This window comes from Pristiophorus japonicus, chromosome 6 (genome assembly GCF_044704955.1).
Source record: "Pristiophorus japonicus isolate sPriJap1 chromosome 6, sPriJap1.hap1, whole genome shotgun sequence".
NCBI classification, from domain to species: domain Eukaryota; kingdom Metazoa; phylum Chordata; class Chondrichthyes; family Pristiophoridae; genus Pristiophorus; species Pristiophorus japonicus.
In genome coordinates, this window is record NC_091982.1 from 177656252 (window position 1) to 177673354 (window position 17103).

At 39.5% G+C, this 17103-nt stretch overlaps 1 protein-coding gene across 1 annotated transcript in view; it reads left to right on the top strand.

Annotated features, from left to right (window-relative positions):
* The window catches only part of atp11b (ATPase phospholipid transporting 11B), a 183318-nt gene that overhangs the window by 162959 nt on the left and 3256 nt on the right, over positions 1-17103 (top strand). The window contains exon 29 of the mRNA XM_070884058.1: positions 13837-13970. Within this exon, the coding sequence (XP_070740159.1) occupies positions 13837-13970 (134 nt within the window). The remainder of the gene's footprint in view (positions 1-13836; positions 13971-17103) is intronic.

Here is a 17103-nt window from a genome sequence, read left to right on the forward strand (position 1 = left end):
TAAGATAAAGTTTTATAAGGCAGGTAAGGTAAAGTTTTGTAAGATTTTTCCATTTTAAAAACAAGATCTTGGATAAACAGATTGTGAAACAGAGTTAATCACATTGGATAATCATGTATCTTCTTGTGTTACTTGTTAGCAGAGTGGGGCTAACTCACTGCAAAAATGACTGGAAAACATTGTAACGCTGACCATATCCCCCAACAGTCAGCAAGAAAATTTATTGACTTTTGGTTGATACTGTAGGTTTGGAAGTGTTCAGAAGGCATCATTTGCTCTCTCATTACAGTAGAGAAGTTACTTTAGTGTTCAAGCTAGTAGTGATATGTACAATAACCAAAATAATTTTTCATTATGTATAAATTTATATACACCATAATCTTTATATAGAGATAGAAACAAAACACACAGCATTAGCATTGATTTGGAGTTGGTCAGGATCCCAGAATCATCCAGGAATGATTTGAATGCTGTTTTAGACTGGTGTTGAAGTTTACATTTCAAGCTTCATATTAATTCAAAATCTATTCTAATTCATAAAATTATTACAGTAAATTAATCTACTGTCAGTTGAACTGTGCTGTCTTCATAAACTACCTCAGGTTTTGAAGGATGAGAAAGGTTTGTAAAAGCAAATAGATTTTTTTCCCCCACACTTCTCTCTCTCCACTAAGGTAGAGACTGATGCTGAGGTACAGTTCCTTGGAGAGTGCCGAGCCCTCCGATACCTCACCCAATGGTCCATGTTAGATAGTGAGCATCTACAGGCAATTCACAGCCAAGCCCAATCCTGTTCTCACCTTGTGTACATATCCTGGAAGGTTTTTCTTTTAAATTCCCTCTCTAGCCCAATGATATTAAAACCAAACAGCACACCTTTGTCTCATTGCTGCCCCAGCTGAAATCAGCTAATAGAATTTGGGGTATTTCTGCTCAATACAACATCAAGTAATACATTTACTCCAATCAGCCATGTGGGGAAACTGGAGGGAGGAAATGTTATTGCTGATGGACATTTTGGGGAAGAGAATAGTTAATTTCAATTTACAGAAAGTTTTTCCACAGAGCAGCATAAACATTTCCCAGCTTGAACAGGAATTGATTGAAATAGCAGCATGTTTTAAATTCAGTAAGTTAAATTAACTTGCAACATGTCTATATGGGTCTTTGCCATAAATACAGAGATAATGAGCTCACCAATACAATTCTATACACTTTATGGTGCTAGATTCATGTGCTCAGAGTTTTCTGCAATATGCCATGTCTAGGATGTCATTAGTCCTAAGACTCATGGCTTTTCTATCCTTTAGATGGAAGAGGACCAGAGTAAAGTCAGCTCAGGATATGATGTTGCTGAAATCAGGAACTGAAGGAAGAACAGTAGGTCACTGCTAGTTCATTTTTCTAGCTAGCAGGACAGTCCTTACTGTAGGTAGCGTTTCTATTCCTACTGGTTTCAAGACATTTGTGTTTTGTGCATTGTCTTGCTGCAAGTTGAATAGCATCTTTTTCCATTTATCTAGGTGAATGTTGGAACTTGTTTGTGACTTGTTTGGAATAGGGTGCATGCTCTTAATTTATGCCATCCAGTTATGTTCCCTTTGTGTTGTAATGCCTGTTGCATTTTATATTGAGATCTATTTGATCATGTATAAAATAGTCATTCATGGAATGCCTGGCTAACAGTTTCACATTTTATACCTTATATTTTGCACAAGTGAGACGACATATTGTAAAGTTGAAATTACGTGTGTTTGTGCGCTAAATCAGCTTGTTTAAAATGCATGTGATGTGTGAAAATAATACAAGATAATCAGAGGTTGAAATCACTAGAAAATTTGCCGAGCACCTGGTTACACTCTGGTTGGTTACTTCCTCTTCCTCACATCTACAAGGTTCAATTTTAAATTGTCATTTACTATAGCCATTTTTTAAAAATGTGTTTTTAAAATATATTTAGAGTTTTGATGCAGTATTTTGTAAATTAAGGGGGACTTTAGCATAAACTGCAGGAATGCCGTTTTTGGTGTCTGACCAGTGCCGCGGCCTGATCATAACTTAATACTGTACAAATTCTGTGGGAAAAATTCCACGGGCATTGTGTTTTAAAGAGGGAATTAAATCAACAGTGGCTGAAAAAGATACATTATTGTTCTTGGTTAATTTGTAAAGTTGAGATGGATGGTCCATATAAATTCTAAATGGTGTTCTTGCTGCTCAAACTTCTGCAAGTTTAAAAAAAACCCAGACATTCCAGTTTGTCACTTCAGTTAAAAATGGGGCTTTCTAGGACTAACGTTTCAAATAGGTAGACAAGAAAATCACCAACCTTAAGCAGGTCGAACCTGCTTGTGATGCAACACTTCAAGCAGCTCTCCCTATACTTGGTAAGCCAAAGAAAACTTTAGACTTGAGTCTCATTTCCTTATGAAATGTTTCTGGGAACTCTTTAACCATTTTTAAAAATGAGCAGACCTGCAAAGCCCTAGTTCAGAGGTTTAGGGTCCAAAGCCTGGAACTTATTTGGCAAATCAGTTTCACTAGCAGCTTCAGTTAGCAACTGGAATGGATGAGCAATTTATAACTGCATAAATGATCACTTGGCTCACAATATTGGTGATTTCAGAGAAACTAATGAAGTTGACAGTGGAGTTGAATTGCATTGAACAAGAAATGGAAAGTTTAAATTGGTGGCAGGTATGAACTAATGCCTCAGTCCAAACTGGGAGATTCTATGTTGACTGAGAAAGTCAGCAATCAACATGGATTAACTGTCAATCCCAGTTGAAATTCCCATATTTAAACAAGGTATACATTGCTGAACAGTTTGTAAAATTATTTTTTTTTAATTTTTACATGCATCATCACAGGCAGTTCCTCGGAGTTGATGATGACTTGCTTCCACATTAAAAAATGAGTTCTCAGATGACTGTTAAGTCCAATGCGGGAGCTACAGTCTCTGTCGCAGGTTGGACAGACGGTGGTTGAAAGGACGTTAGTTGAAGTGCTTGGGTTGGTATGCGCTTGGTCTCCGTTTGCTCCCAGCAAAGAGACTTGACGTGTTCGATGCCCTCATGGATTATTCTCTCCCGTTTTGAGCAATCTTGCACCAATGATTCCCAGGTGTCGGTGGATACGTTGATCATCTTCAAGGAGGTTTTAAGGGGTGTCCTTGAAGCGTTTCCTCTGCCCACCTGGAGTTCATTTGCCCTGTCGGAGCTCTGAGTAGAGCACTTGCTTTGGGAGTCTTGTATCGGGCACACGGACAACGTGACCCGTCCATCAGAGCTGATCGAGCGTTTTCGATGCTGAGGATGTTGGCCTGCGCGAGAACACTGACGTCGGTGCGCCGATCCTGCCAATGGATTTGCAGGATCTTCCTGAGGCAGCGTTGATGGTACTTCTCCAGTGCTTTGATGTACCTGCTGTACATAGTCCATGTCTCAGAAGCATAAGAGGGCAGATATCACCACTGCTCTGTAGACCATGAACTTTGTGCCGGTTTTAAGGTTCTGATCTTCAAACACTCTATTATTTAGGCGACCAAAGACTGTGCTGGCACACTAAAGACGGTGTTGGACCTAGTCATCGATGTCTGCCCTTGTTGACAGTAGGCTCCCGAGGTATGGAAAATGGTCTACATTGTCCAAGACCTCATCATGGATTTTGGTAATCTGGGTGGGCGGCAGGCAGGCAGTGCTGTGTGGCAGGGGCAGGTTGATAGAGCATCTTTGTTTTACAGATGTTTAGAGTAATGTTATATAGGAGATATAAAGAGGTAACATGTATATTAGAAGAGATTTCCCCGTACAGTGTCCCTTCATTTTAGAGTGAAATCAAAAGCCGCACCTATCTTTTTGAAGCTCCACAAGTTCTATTCAAAATAAGATTAGATCATTTATAAATATTCTTTCATGCAGTGCATTTAGAGTGAATTTTTCTGCCTTCCAACCCCTTTGAGGAAATATCTGGATTATATTAATCTATGTTCTGAACCTGATGCATGATATTTTCTCTGTCGTGCCCAAAGGCCAGTTCTATACAGTTCCACTTGCTGATCAATCAGGAGCTGCCCATTTCCTCGTTGATTCAACAGAATCCACATGCAGTGTAATTAGTGATGGCAGTTTTTCAATAAATTTCCAACTCTAATATTCAATGATCTGCCTAGGTTATATTTAATTTAATTATCTGAGTCATGAGTTGAGACAACTAGCTGCCACAACCGCCTTCTCAATTAGCTTTATAATTTTAAGAACTTGAATAATTTATTTCCCTCTACCGATTTCTTTCTAATGAGATAATTTCAATAGTTCATCCTTGCTGCCTATTTAGCCAACTAGACAGCCCCTTTGTCTTAGACAATGACCAAAACTGCACAGTTCATCATCAAAATTAGGGCTATGTTTTCCTTCATTCATTAGGTTTAATTAAAAAAATTAAACAAATGGCAGTAACACCACTTTATATTTACAGCTCAAATTTTCTCAAAATCTGGCAAGCTGATAAAAAAAGTATATTCATAGACACTTTTTTTGGCATTTAACCTCCATTTTAAAAAAAAAGATATTGCTAAACATTCCATATGGAGACACAATCCTGACTGCAAGAACGTTGGTGCTTGATTTCTCTTGGCACAGACGCACCTTTCTGGTCCAACTTGGCACCAAAGCATTTTTCTCCTCCCAAGTCGGATATGGAATCTAACATTGCATTGAACATTCAGTTCTGTTTGAATGACTAGAGCATCCAGGTTGCTCATAGTTATCAGCCAGTCTCCATGCTTTTGAGTACAGACATTGGCACTGCCCAAAACTGTCATCTTTCCCTTCAAATTGCTTATTGATCCAGATCAATTTCAGTAGCAAGCCTCAACATGAAACAGCTCAGAACTGACTCGATAACACGTGTACTTCCTCAGAACAAAGAATAGGGTGTCATTGAAGAAGCTAAACCATTAGGTTTCCCGAAGGATTCCTTCAGCTCTAGTGTCAATCTTTAAAACCTCATCCTATTATGATTAACTTGGTCAAAATGAAATGCATCTTCATCCCTCACCAATCCTAGCCAAGATACTGGCCCAAACAGATTGCCCCGTGGGGTTTAAGGCTGTTACATCAATTATAGAGCCAGTTTCTATTTTGAAGGCTGATGAACATGCACTCAGTGCTTGATTTCAGTACAAAGCACCAACAGGAAAAAGGTCTGATTCACTAACACTTCCCGTGTCATTAAAAGGGTACTTACACTGACGAGTTTAGTGCATATATATCAGGTAAGTACAGCAACTTCACACTGTTCCATGTATTTCAATGGGCATCTTGGACAGCAACTTCCTGATTTACACATTTAATTGCACATGTGCAGTCGCTGGCAGATGCTGTCCGATTTACACATTAATAACAGTGAGCGCTGTAGGCCGTTATTTTTTCCACAAAGTCTGGCCCAATGTTACCTCAATTTTGAAAACATTGTCACAGCAGTCAACTTGACAAAGAGCAACTAAAGGATGTCTTTAACTGGGAAGGTCAGAATTCTGATGGGACAAATGTTATATTAACTACAGAGGGAAGAAGTTGCAATGCAGGTTTGTTACTATTGCTATTAGAATATTTTGATCCCTTCAACTCAACACGTGAGGTGAAAATATTAGCAGATGTTTTGAGCAGAGACCGAAACCAAATAAACAAGTTGCCAATTGACACAATACTCAAACCAGTTGATTTATGCGGCGATAGATCACATAACGATCTTTTAGTGCAGAAAATCTTAGCAATTTCTTGCAAGAATTAGCATAGTCTTTTAATGAGCTCTCAGTCTTCGTATAGCCTCCTGGAATTTCTTGCTAAAGCAAGCCTAAGCGAGGATCTAATCGAAGGAGACAACAACAAAAACTTGCATTTATATAGCACCTTTAATGTCATAAAACATCCCAAGGCGCTTCACCGGAGTGTTAGACAAAATTTGACACCGAGCCATATAGAGATATTGGGGCAGGTGACCAAAAGCTTGGTCAAAGAAGTAGGTCATGGAGAAGCCATATAAAAATAAAAAGTAAAAAAACACTTTAAATCTGAAACAAAAATGGCAAGTGCTGAAAACACAAAGGTCAGTCAGTGTGTGTTTTATACTTTCAGCATTGGTCTTTCATCTGCTGGAATTGAGCAAAAGCAGCCTGACAGCTTTTCCATGTGGGCAGGACTGCTGTGTCAGATGAAGGACCGGATTTGCCACCACTCCTCAGAGCCTCCCTTTTATGACTTGGCTTTGGAGCGGGTGAACCTAACCATACCCGCCTATAGGTCAGCTGTAACTGAGTAATAATTACAGGCTTGAGAGAATGAAAATGCACATGTTAAGGAAGTTGTGTTGAAACATTTAAAGCTTATGCTTGAAAATCAGAATACTTAAACTTTTAGTGATGAATTTTAACACATTTAGTGTACTGTTAGAGTTTAATTTGTTTCATACAAGCACATGCTCATCTTAAAGACTTGTATTTGATTTTTTTTTTATTGTGTATGTGAATGACCCAGAATTAATCTGATGGTTCACTGTTGTGCAATTCAGATGTTTAGAGAAACTTCAAATTATACATTGTTTATACAAGTAATACCAAATTTATATCATAATTGTATTTTCCATGGCCTTTCGCCCCCCCCCCCACCCCAAACACACACACAATCAGTGTACCATGTCTGTGGTGGTTACTTTTGTGCTCCTTTTCTGTTCATGCCATTGGTAAAAATGTGCCTTGTTTGACTGTTATTGTTCATGTGGTGCAGGTGCTCCCTGATATTGCAATGTCAGGGCAAAGAACAGCTTATGTAGTCACCACAGAGGGCTTTCCTGCCTTACTATGAGATACCAGAAAAATGTAGCTGTGTGACATCAGGGACAGGCTGTTGGCATTGCCTCAGAAAATGGTCTACTTAGGCCATCGATAGTAGGTGTCTCAACATGTCCACTATTGATCTGTCTGAGGTGCACAGTGCTATGAGGCGAACAAAACTCTCCCTTGCGGTTGATGTTTTATCTGAGACTCTCTAACCCTAACTGAAGGTTGTTGTGGAAAGTCTACTCCATGTCAGACAGAACAGCAGTAGAGCCATGCCTCTCTATTGCTATTCCCTAGATCGGTGTTTGCTCTTTTGGCTTAGCACATTATGGATGGAGTTGCTCATCTCTGGGATGTGGAGGTCTCTAAGATGATTGCCTCCATTGGTCAGCCATCTGATGTGCACGGTGGCCTAACCATTGTGCATATGATTATTTCACTGCCTTCAAGCAGCCTCCGTGATCTCTGTGCCTATCTTATCTTTGGGTTTTGGGTATAGGACAGCTGAGACCCCTTGGCTAGTGTAATTTCTACCTCTGTTGGGAACTCACTGGGTGGAAGGTGTACAGGTTGCTCTGACTGCTCTTGCCTACTATAATAGCGATAGTTCTGAGATTATCTTTTGATGTCGTATGTGATGCAGTTGTACAATGGAGTCTGCATGTTCCATATTCGGACACGAGAATAGATAATTGATAACACTGAGAATCCAAAGTATTGCTTGTATGTACCTACTGAAAGGTAGATATATATAGAATGCCAGTGATTGCTTCCACTGTTCTCAAGCCAAACATTTGCAACACAGCTTTTTGGAGTTGTGACAACGTTTGCATCTCCTCTGCAGCACCACCCACAATCTTGTGTACCTTTGCAAAAGCTAAATTTTGACTGGTTTTCTTCTTGATATTATGGAATCTGTTCTGAATGTCTTATCATTTTCAACAGATGGTGGACATGGCCTTCCACAATCAAATTTACTACCATCAGTCAAGGGTGCTTTTCTATTCCATTCCTATCCTGACTCTAAAGTATCTGCTAGTCGAGTAAAGTAAAGCCTTATTGGCGTTTAGAGGCTACTTGTGAAAATTCTAATCTGTGCTTCTTAAGTGATTCAAAACACTTCGTAAAACATGACAAACGGTAGGTAGCATCTAGATGTTCAGTAGAAACTTGGGTGTTCTTCACATATCAGAAGATAATTAGGGATGAGGAGGGTCATTCAACTCATTTTACGGCATCCATCAAGATTGATTTTAGAGCCCCCAAGTGCAGCATCCAATTGGTTCTCAAATTATTAGAGGGATTTCACCCGCTACTCTACCTGGCAGTCCATTCCATATGTTGATCACTGTAAAGAAAAACTTCCTGATTCTGTTGTAAATTTGTCTTTTACTAGCTGTAACCTTTTATTCTACTCTTGCAATTTAATCTAAAATAATTTTCTGGATTTACTTAGAGAGGTGTTTACGGCCTTGTATTCCTTCATGATGACAATATCTCTTAAAGTTGAAAATCCCAAGTTTCTCCAGTCCTTCCTCATTAGTGAGAACTAGGATCATCCTTGTGGCTCTCCTTTGCACAACCATTGTTTGAATGTCTCCCTTGTGTCTGATCAGAACTGTAAACTATTCAATGACCTCTCTGACCTATCTCTGACCAGATAGCTGTACAGTATGATCATGACTTGTATTCAGCTGTGGTTAAAATGGAAAAACTGCATGCGTGGAATTTTGAATGGGCCACGTAACCCAAAAGAAAATTAGAGGGATCATTGCATGGCACTATTTTGAAAAAGAGCAGGGGTGTTCGCCCCTGTGCCCTGGCCAATATTTACCCTCAACCAACATCACAAAAACAGATTATCTGGTCATTATCACATTACTGTTTGTGGGACCTTGTGTGCAAATTGGCTGCCACGTTTGATACATTCAGTGACTACATTTCAAAAGTACTTTTGCTATATAAATGCAAGTTCTTCACAGTTTTAGCTATAGAATTAAACCTTGTTAGCTTTCTTGATCTCTGCGTTGCAGTGATTTGATATTTTGAGCATCAAGTCAACTAAGACTTTCATTTTTTTCAATGTCAATCTTGTGAATTCAGCACCATTCCTGGAGTATGTGTGCTGCTTAGTTTTCCCTCCTATGAACAGTACTTTATCATTGCCGATTTAAATTTTATCTGCCACTGTTCTGCCCACTTACATAATTTGGCCAACTTATTCTATAATTTCTGAGCTGCCTCCATTCCACTGCCCCTCCTAGTTTGGTATGATCTGCAGATTTGACCAATTTACATTGGATGAGAGTGCAAGTTACTAATGTAAATAAGAAACATTAATGATCTGAACACCAATCCCTGGGACACCCTACTTTATACTTCACCTAGCCCCCACCCCAAAGAAATTCTTCTAGCAATACCCATTTCTTTTACCCCTCAGCCAATTTCTTACCCATGAGCAAGATTTACTCTGAATTCCTACAGTTTCATCATCATAGGCAGTCCCTCGGAATCGAGGAAGACTTGCTTCCTCTCCTGAAGTGAGTTATTTGGTGGCGGAACAGTCCAATACGAGAGTCACAGACTCTATCACAAGTGGGACAGATAGTCATTGAGGGAAGGGGTGGGTGGGACTGGTTTGCCGCACGCTCTTTCCGCTGCCTGCGCTTGATTTCTGCATGCTCTCGGCGTTGAGATTCGAGGTGCTCAGCGCCCTCTCGGATGCACTTCCTCCACTTAGGGCGGTCTCAGGCCAGGGACTCCCAGGTGTCAGTGGGGATGTTGCACTTTATCCGGGAGGTTTTGAGAGTGTCCTTGTAGCATTTCTGCTGCCCACCTTTGGCTCGTTTGCCGTGAAGGAGTTCTGAGTAGAGCACTTACTTTGGGAGTCTCGTGTTTGGCATGCGAACTATGTTGCCTGCCCAGCAGAGCTGATCGAGTGTGGTCAGTGCTTCAATGCTGGGGATGTTAGCCTGGACGAGGACACTGACGTTGGTGCGTTCGTCCTCCCAGGGGATTTGTAGGATCTTGCGGAGACATCATTGGTGATATTTCTCCAGCAACTTGAGGTGTCTACTGTACATCGTCCATGTCTCTGAGCCATACAGGAGGGCAGGTAAGTCATAGCCTTTCATGAGGAACTTTGTCAAATGCATTCTCAATGTCTACGTATACATTGCAGGGTTTACAACAGTCCACTTGGAAAACGTTAAGGAGGTTGGTCAAGCAGGATATTCCTTTCTGAATTCCTGTTGACTGCTCTTAATTAAGTTACTATTGTACAGATAATATTCAAGTTTATACCTGATAATTGATTCCATAATATTTTCGTGAGATTAAAGTTGAACTAACTGGACTGTAGTGGACCACTTTTTGAATATGGGTAACATTGATCCATTTAACGGCCCCTAATTTCTAGGGTTTTGCCCTGGAATTGCATAGTAAGAAAGAATTTACAATCATAGAACACCTTAGTATGCCCTCAGAACATCCCAAAGTCTTTGACATTCAGTGGATTTCTTTTGCAGTGTAGTCATTGTAATGCTGGCAAGTGTGACTGCCAATTTGCGCGCACAAGGCACCTGAATGCAAGACCAGATGATCTTTTTTTGGTGGTGTTGGTTGAAGGAAGCATGTTATCCAGGATACCAAGGGATTTCTCGGCTCCTCAAATAGTGCTGTGTAATCTTCCACATCCACCAAAGCAGTCTAACCTCTTAGACATAATTATATTTATATATCTATTTATATATATTTTTTAATGTGTATAAATATATAATTCATAGGTTGCATTACACTGCAGTAATGCACTAAGGAATTGGGACATTGTCATATGGTTTTATTTTGTTTTATAGGTTTGAATAAGATTGTGAGGGTGGTAGTTTTTAGTTCCTGGTGGGCCATGCCATGATCAACATAAGGCTTTAATGATCTCACGGTCTGAATTGAGATTAAGATTTATTTCATTTAATGTCGGGGGGGGCGGTAGAGATTTATATCCTGTATAAAACTCCAGACCAGCAGCACTAAGTCCTAAAGATTACATTGATTTGCAGTCATTGATGAATTAGCACATCTCAGTAGAGGTGTTTTTTATCATAACATTTTAAAGTAAATCTACATTATGTGAACAATTTTATCTAGAGTAAAATTTTGCATTTATATGGTGTCTTTAACATAGAAAATGTTCCAACCACTTCATGTAACAAAATAATTTTCCATTCAGAATGAGTACTTTGCCTCATTATGTGCTCCAGGTTAAAGATGGAAAAAATCAGTGTAGGTAGAATTCAATATCTAGTAACTCCTCTTGGAAATAAACAATGGATGAGATAAAACTGAACTCAGACATGATGCTCCCAAGATCAAATAGCCTGTTGCCACTCATCTTCAAGGCTCATAAATAAATAATGACCACCTGGATAAGAAACCAAATGGTGACTGGCACCTATGAGGCAAAACTGCAGAGTGCTTTCAAGAAGGAAGGGAAGGCATTGTTTTAATAACTTTATTTGCCCTGATCTTGATTGAAATCACAGATGGTTGACCAAATGTTATTTAATTGGTCCAGGAGTAGGACAGGCTTCAGGCCACACCTTTTTTTTGGCCAAAGAATTGTTGCAGTTGTCTCAGGAAATTAACTTTTTATTCACCAGTTACATTTTTTTCCATTGAAATTAAATATTTGTTTGTTGATATGCACAACTAATGTACAGAGGATGAAATATTTTCATTAAGGTAAGCAGTTTTTTATCTTTGGGAGATTAGAAAATTTTGTAGTGGAGTGGATTGATTTGTAGCTTCTTTGAACTGCATTGTACCTGAGTAGTGGCCATTTCATGGACCAACTTACAAAAGTGTTGACCTACATGAGAGCATAAGACACTGGAACAGGAGTAGGCCATACAGCCCCTCGCACCTGCTATGCCATTCAATAAGATCACGGCTGAACTTCTACATCAACTCCACTTTCCCGCCCTTGATTCCCTTAATGCCCAAAAACATATCGATCTCAGTCTCGAATATACTCATTACAGCCCTCTGGGGTAGAGAATTCCAAAGATTCACAATCCTCTGACTGAAGAAATTGCTCCTCATCTTCGTCCTGAATGGCCGATACCTTATCCAGAGATTATAACTTCTGGACTCTTCAGCCAATAGAAACAGCCCCTCACCATCAACCCTCAAAGTATTTTATACATTTCAATGAGATCATCTCTCATTCTTCTAAACTCCAGAGAATATAGGCCCATTCTACTTAATCTCTCTTGGGATAGCCCCCTCATCTCAGGAAGCAACCTTTGAGCATTCTTTGCTCCCCCTCTAAGGCAAGTATCTTCCTTGAATAAGGAGACTAACACGGTACTCCAGGTGTAGTCTCACAGAAGCCTGATATAATTGCAGCAAGACTTCCTTACTCTTATACTACAACCCCCTTCCATTAAAGGCTCACATATCATTTGCATTCCTAATTGCTGGCTGTACCTACATGTTAACTTTGTGATTCGGGTACAAGGACATCTAAACCCCTCTGAATACCAACATTTACTAGTCTCTTTTTTTTTTAATAGTCTCCTTTTCAAGGACCTAGACCAGTATGCATGCTTTCATTAAATATTCTTGACTTGACAGATCAGAGCATTAAATGTGTTGGTGCGATTCTGCTCCATGCCAGTGGGTTCTGTATTACTTTGGTGTCCTATTTTATGTGAAGTTGAATAACTGAGAAAGCATGTTTGATTATTTATTGTACTTGTGGTGTTCTTTGAAACAAGTTCATTGACTGCATATAGATTGCCCCCTCAACCTTTCCCTAATATTTTCCTGGCATAACGTGAAGCTCAACCCTTTTGGTTTCAATGCTCTTGTGTTACTTGGGCTCCCAATGCTACTTTCTCTGATCTTGGTACTGAGGGTGCAATCCAGGATGAGGTTTTAAATACAGTAGTGTGGGAGAAGGTCACTTGGACAGTGTGGGGCTCAAATTTCTTAATGGGACAATGTTCTTTGTTATCCTGTGCAGAAAACAACTATCACATATTTGTATGTGAAGTGTGAGGAAGACCAGACCTATAGTGGTTTCATTGTTGTATGTTGTTGTCTTCTGTGTTCTATAGAATATATGTTTGAGTTATAACTGGGATTAAATTCCTTTTGAGATTAATACTACCTATGGTCTTTCACTTCATTTCCTCTTCTCCTCCCCAGTTAACAGCTACAATGTGGCTTTTTGGTTTAAAAAAAAACACAGAAGCTGATTTGAATTATTGAATGTTTATTTATAAAATGTTAGTATCATATCAACTTGAAGCACATACTAGTTATCAGCATAGATCTGGCAATATACTTGTCATAGCATGTGATTTAACACCTGATGATCATGAGTTACTCGCATGTAATGTTTCTGAGGAATAGTACCACAAATTCTGCATATCTGACTTGTGCATAATAATGCTTTGTGAATTTTGCCACGAAAAATATGCATGTTGCAAGTATTGTAGGGAGCATAAATTTCATAACAGGTTCTTGTTTTATCCAAATGGTTTTATTCCAATGTTATCAGTTTTCACTATACTGTTCTTCACCCAGGATGGGCTATTCTGGGCAATGCCCTCTGTTAATGAGTCTCCATGTCAAGTACCCATTTGTTGAATGAGGTGCATCACCTTGTTGATGATTCTTCATCTTCAGCTATTCCCTTTTCTGTTCAGTTTCTTCCACCCCCAACCACACAGCCCAGCTCAGAACCAAAAGGTTTGACTAAATGAATCACATCAGTTTTAATGATGATTAAAGCTGAGATTTGAAGATTCCAGTTCTTAAAATATCCCAGCTAGTAAAAATTTCAATACAGATTCAAATGATAACGTGTAAATATATAGAGTAAAATGGCGATAGCTTAAATTTTAGATAATGTTTGTAAGTAAGGATCATCTTGTATGTTATTGCACACTATACTCCTTAAAAATAAATGTATTTTTGCTGCTTTTGCCCTGCAGCTCACGGAGGCAAATTCTGGCATCACCTGTATGGAATCGATTTGCTGTTACTCAAACGGAGAGACAGCATGTTCACCTCTTAGAAGAATACTAGATCAAGTCATGGGAAAATGCAACTCCTTGCGAGTCAACAGGTGTGGAATTTCTCTACATAGACTGTGCTGCAAGCATTTGTCTTATAAACTGGAACATGAGGAGCCTGCTATTGTTGATGTATAGAAAAGCTGTAGGCATACCTGCATAAAACTAAAGGTTGTTCCTGTTTCTAAAACATTTAAAATGTTGGGCAAACAGGAAGTTTGCAGTTGGGGTATGGGAGAAGGGGGGGGGGGGGAGGCGGGGCGGTGGTTTAATCCCAGCAGTAAGATAAAGAAAATAGAACTTTAGTTTTATCAATGTACTTTGTATTGTCGTCTTGTTTTTTGTGTTGGGTGTAAGTAGGAATTTCCCTGTCATTCTTTACTTTGTCTATATGATCAGGAATGGTATTTTCTGTCAAATCGGGAACTTTTCAAACTGTGTGTTTTTTGTAGTGTCGTGAACCTTCAAGTTTATGTTGAGCTTGCTTTCTTCTGCTAATAATTATTACCAACCAAAATCTTTGTGGTTAATTCCTCACTGTGTCCTAATTTATGAAGCATTCTCAAGCCCTATCTTTGATGTGTGGTGAATTTATCTGTGCTGTCTGTGCGTTCGTTCACTCTTTCACTTTTCCTGAGTTGCTGGTTATAAATCAACAAAACTGGATGTAAAGGCTCCTAAATCACCCTGCATGTGGTTACTCAACCAAGCAGCAAGATGGCACTTCACAATCGACGTTTTCTTTTTCTAAAATGATTGACACTGAATGAACTTTTGGCGGGGGGGTGGGAAATTCAGAACAGACAAGTCACTGAGCTAAATCTACATCTAAAATAAATGTATTTGTCCTGTCATTGTATTAAAAAGAATATCACATTATGCTTCATCAACTTTTCAAAAGCCATCAGATATTCTTACTGGTTTGCACTGAGTTAAAGAAATAGTTTTGGTTATGAAGTGTCAACTGGTACTGAAATTATGTATCATCAATTTTATTATCAGTGATTGAGAATCAAACCTGTTAATGATTTAATCAGTGATTAAACATTCACTCATTCAGTTCAAATTCTCATCCTCAAACTTTTGTAGTTTTCTTTACGAAGTCATTTTTATGCTAAAACTACCATTCTACTATCTGTGCATGGGTTTGAAAGTAAACTGATTGTGTCCTGAAAAGTAAATTTACAGGTATAAAAGTTACATTTTTCATAGGAATTTACTTTTTAGAGCAGTCAAGTAATTTTAATTACATTTTTCTGTATCAATTTTCTATTTTGTAAAATTAGCTGTGGTTTGTCCCATTAGAATATTTGGAGACTGAAAATACACAGCAAAAAATATTCTGGCTTTTTTAACATGAGGTTTTTTATTTTATGGCAATACTTTGATTACATTCTCAATACAGGGACCAGTAAATATTCCACATTCTTTTAACAGACATTCAAAATTGTTTTTTATTTTTTGGCAATCTAAATTAACTTCCATTGCCCATTTGGGGATTGGGGGGATTGAGGTAGATACAGACTGAATTGATTAAATTTTTAATAATGGCTTGCATTTTTATACAACCTTTCACATCTTCAAGCCATGCCAAAGCACTTCAGGCCAAGCACTTTTGAAGTGAAATGTAGGAAACATGGCAACCAATTTGCGCTCAGCAAGGTCTCGCAAATAGTAATGAAATGGTTTGAGGGATGAACTCCCCTGCTCCTCTTCAAAACTGTCAAGGGATCTTTTGCATCCATCTGCAGTGGGCAGGCGAGGCCTCGGTTTAATGCCTCATCCGAAAGAAGACATTTCAGATAATGCAGCAGTCCCTCAGTATTGCATTGACGTGTTGGCCTAGATTATGGGCTCAAGTCACTGGAGTGGAGCTTGCACCCAAGACCATCTGACTCGAGCAAGAGTGCTACCACTGAGCCAAGGCTCCATAAGACACTTTGGCCCCTGAGATGTAGGAGGTAATGGAGTGCTTCAGGCTGGGATTAAATAGAGCAGAGAATCAACATTCTGGAGTTTTGGTTTATTGTCTTTGAGGATTGGAGTTTTTATACAGAATGTTACCTCTGCAGATTGAATAGGTTAGGTTGCTCTGTGGAAAATGTGGACCTGTTGGGCCAGATGAACTTTTCTCATTCCATGCTTTGTTAATATTTCTTGCAGCAAGTGTGGTAGGTTTCTCAATTTCTCTCGTTCTTTTTAAGCTTCAAATAGTGTTCTATATACTCCCTTGCTGTATTGACATCGAGTCATTGCAAGGTCCTGTAATTTATTCTCTCTCTGCACCTCAAAACTCTGGAAGGCCTTACCTCTTTCTGTTTTCCCTGCCATCTGCAGGTTTTAAATCCAACGTTAGCATTGCCTAACTTGACTTATCTCATCTTCTCTCCTCTTTTCAACCTTGATGGTGACCTGAACTATGGGCCTTCGTTGAGGTTTTTCCATTTTCAAAAAGGTTAGCCTATGTGATGAATTCAGCTCATTTATAGATTTAAAAACCTAAGTAGCAAATAGATTTGTATGGTTAAGCTCTAGAATATCACTTAGTTCTTTAAAGTTTGAAAACATTCAAGGAGTTCATCCAGTAATTGAAAGGCTTTTGAGGCCGTTTCAACCTCTCAATCACAAAGTGTATTTCTGCTGTGACCGGTGTTTTAGTTCAGAGTGGTGGGTTGCAATCTCTTGCATGAGAACACCAGCGGCAGGTCGGGGCTATAGAAGGAGCGGCAAGCGGCCTCAGGAGCAGCGTGGAAGCATACTACTTCAAGGAGCAATGCGAGCTGGCGCAGGAGGGTGTGCGAAGAGTGATGTCATCAAGGACCAGGTCGGTGTTTGGAGCGTGGGCAGATACAGCAGAAGCGGCTAGGTCGGGGCGAGAAACTGTAGAGGGACGTGATTGGGGCCCAGAGGCAGCACGGGCCAGCCCACACTGCGATATGTGTGCGCACTAGGTCTGTGCAGCAGAGCAGGTCTCCAATCGTCTTGAATAATCCTTGCCACTGGACCAAGACCAAACTCTGTCAAGCCCGTGTGGTAGCTGGTGTGCAACAACCATATCACACATTAATAAAATCCACGCACTGCCATCTTCCACCCTTCAGGATGCAGTTCAGGACCTGGAGTATTCGATCCTTCGTTGAAATACCTGTGAACTCATCCTTTTTGGGGTGGAAGCAAGTCATCCTC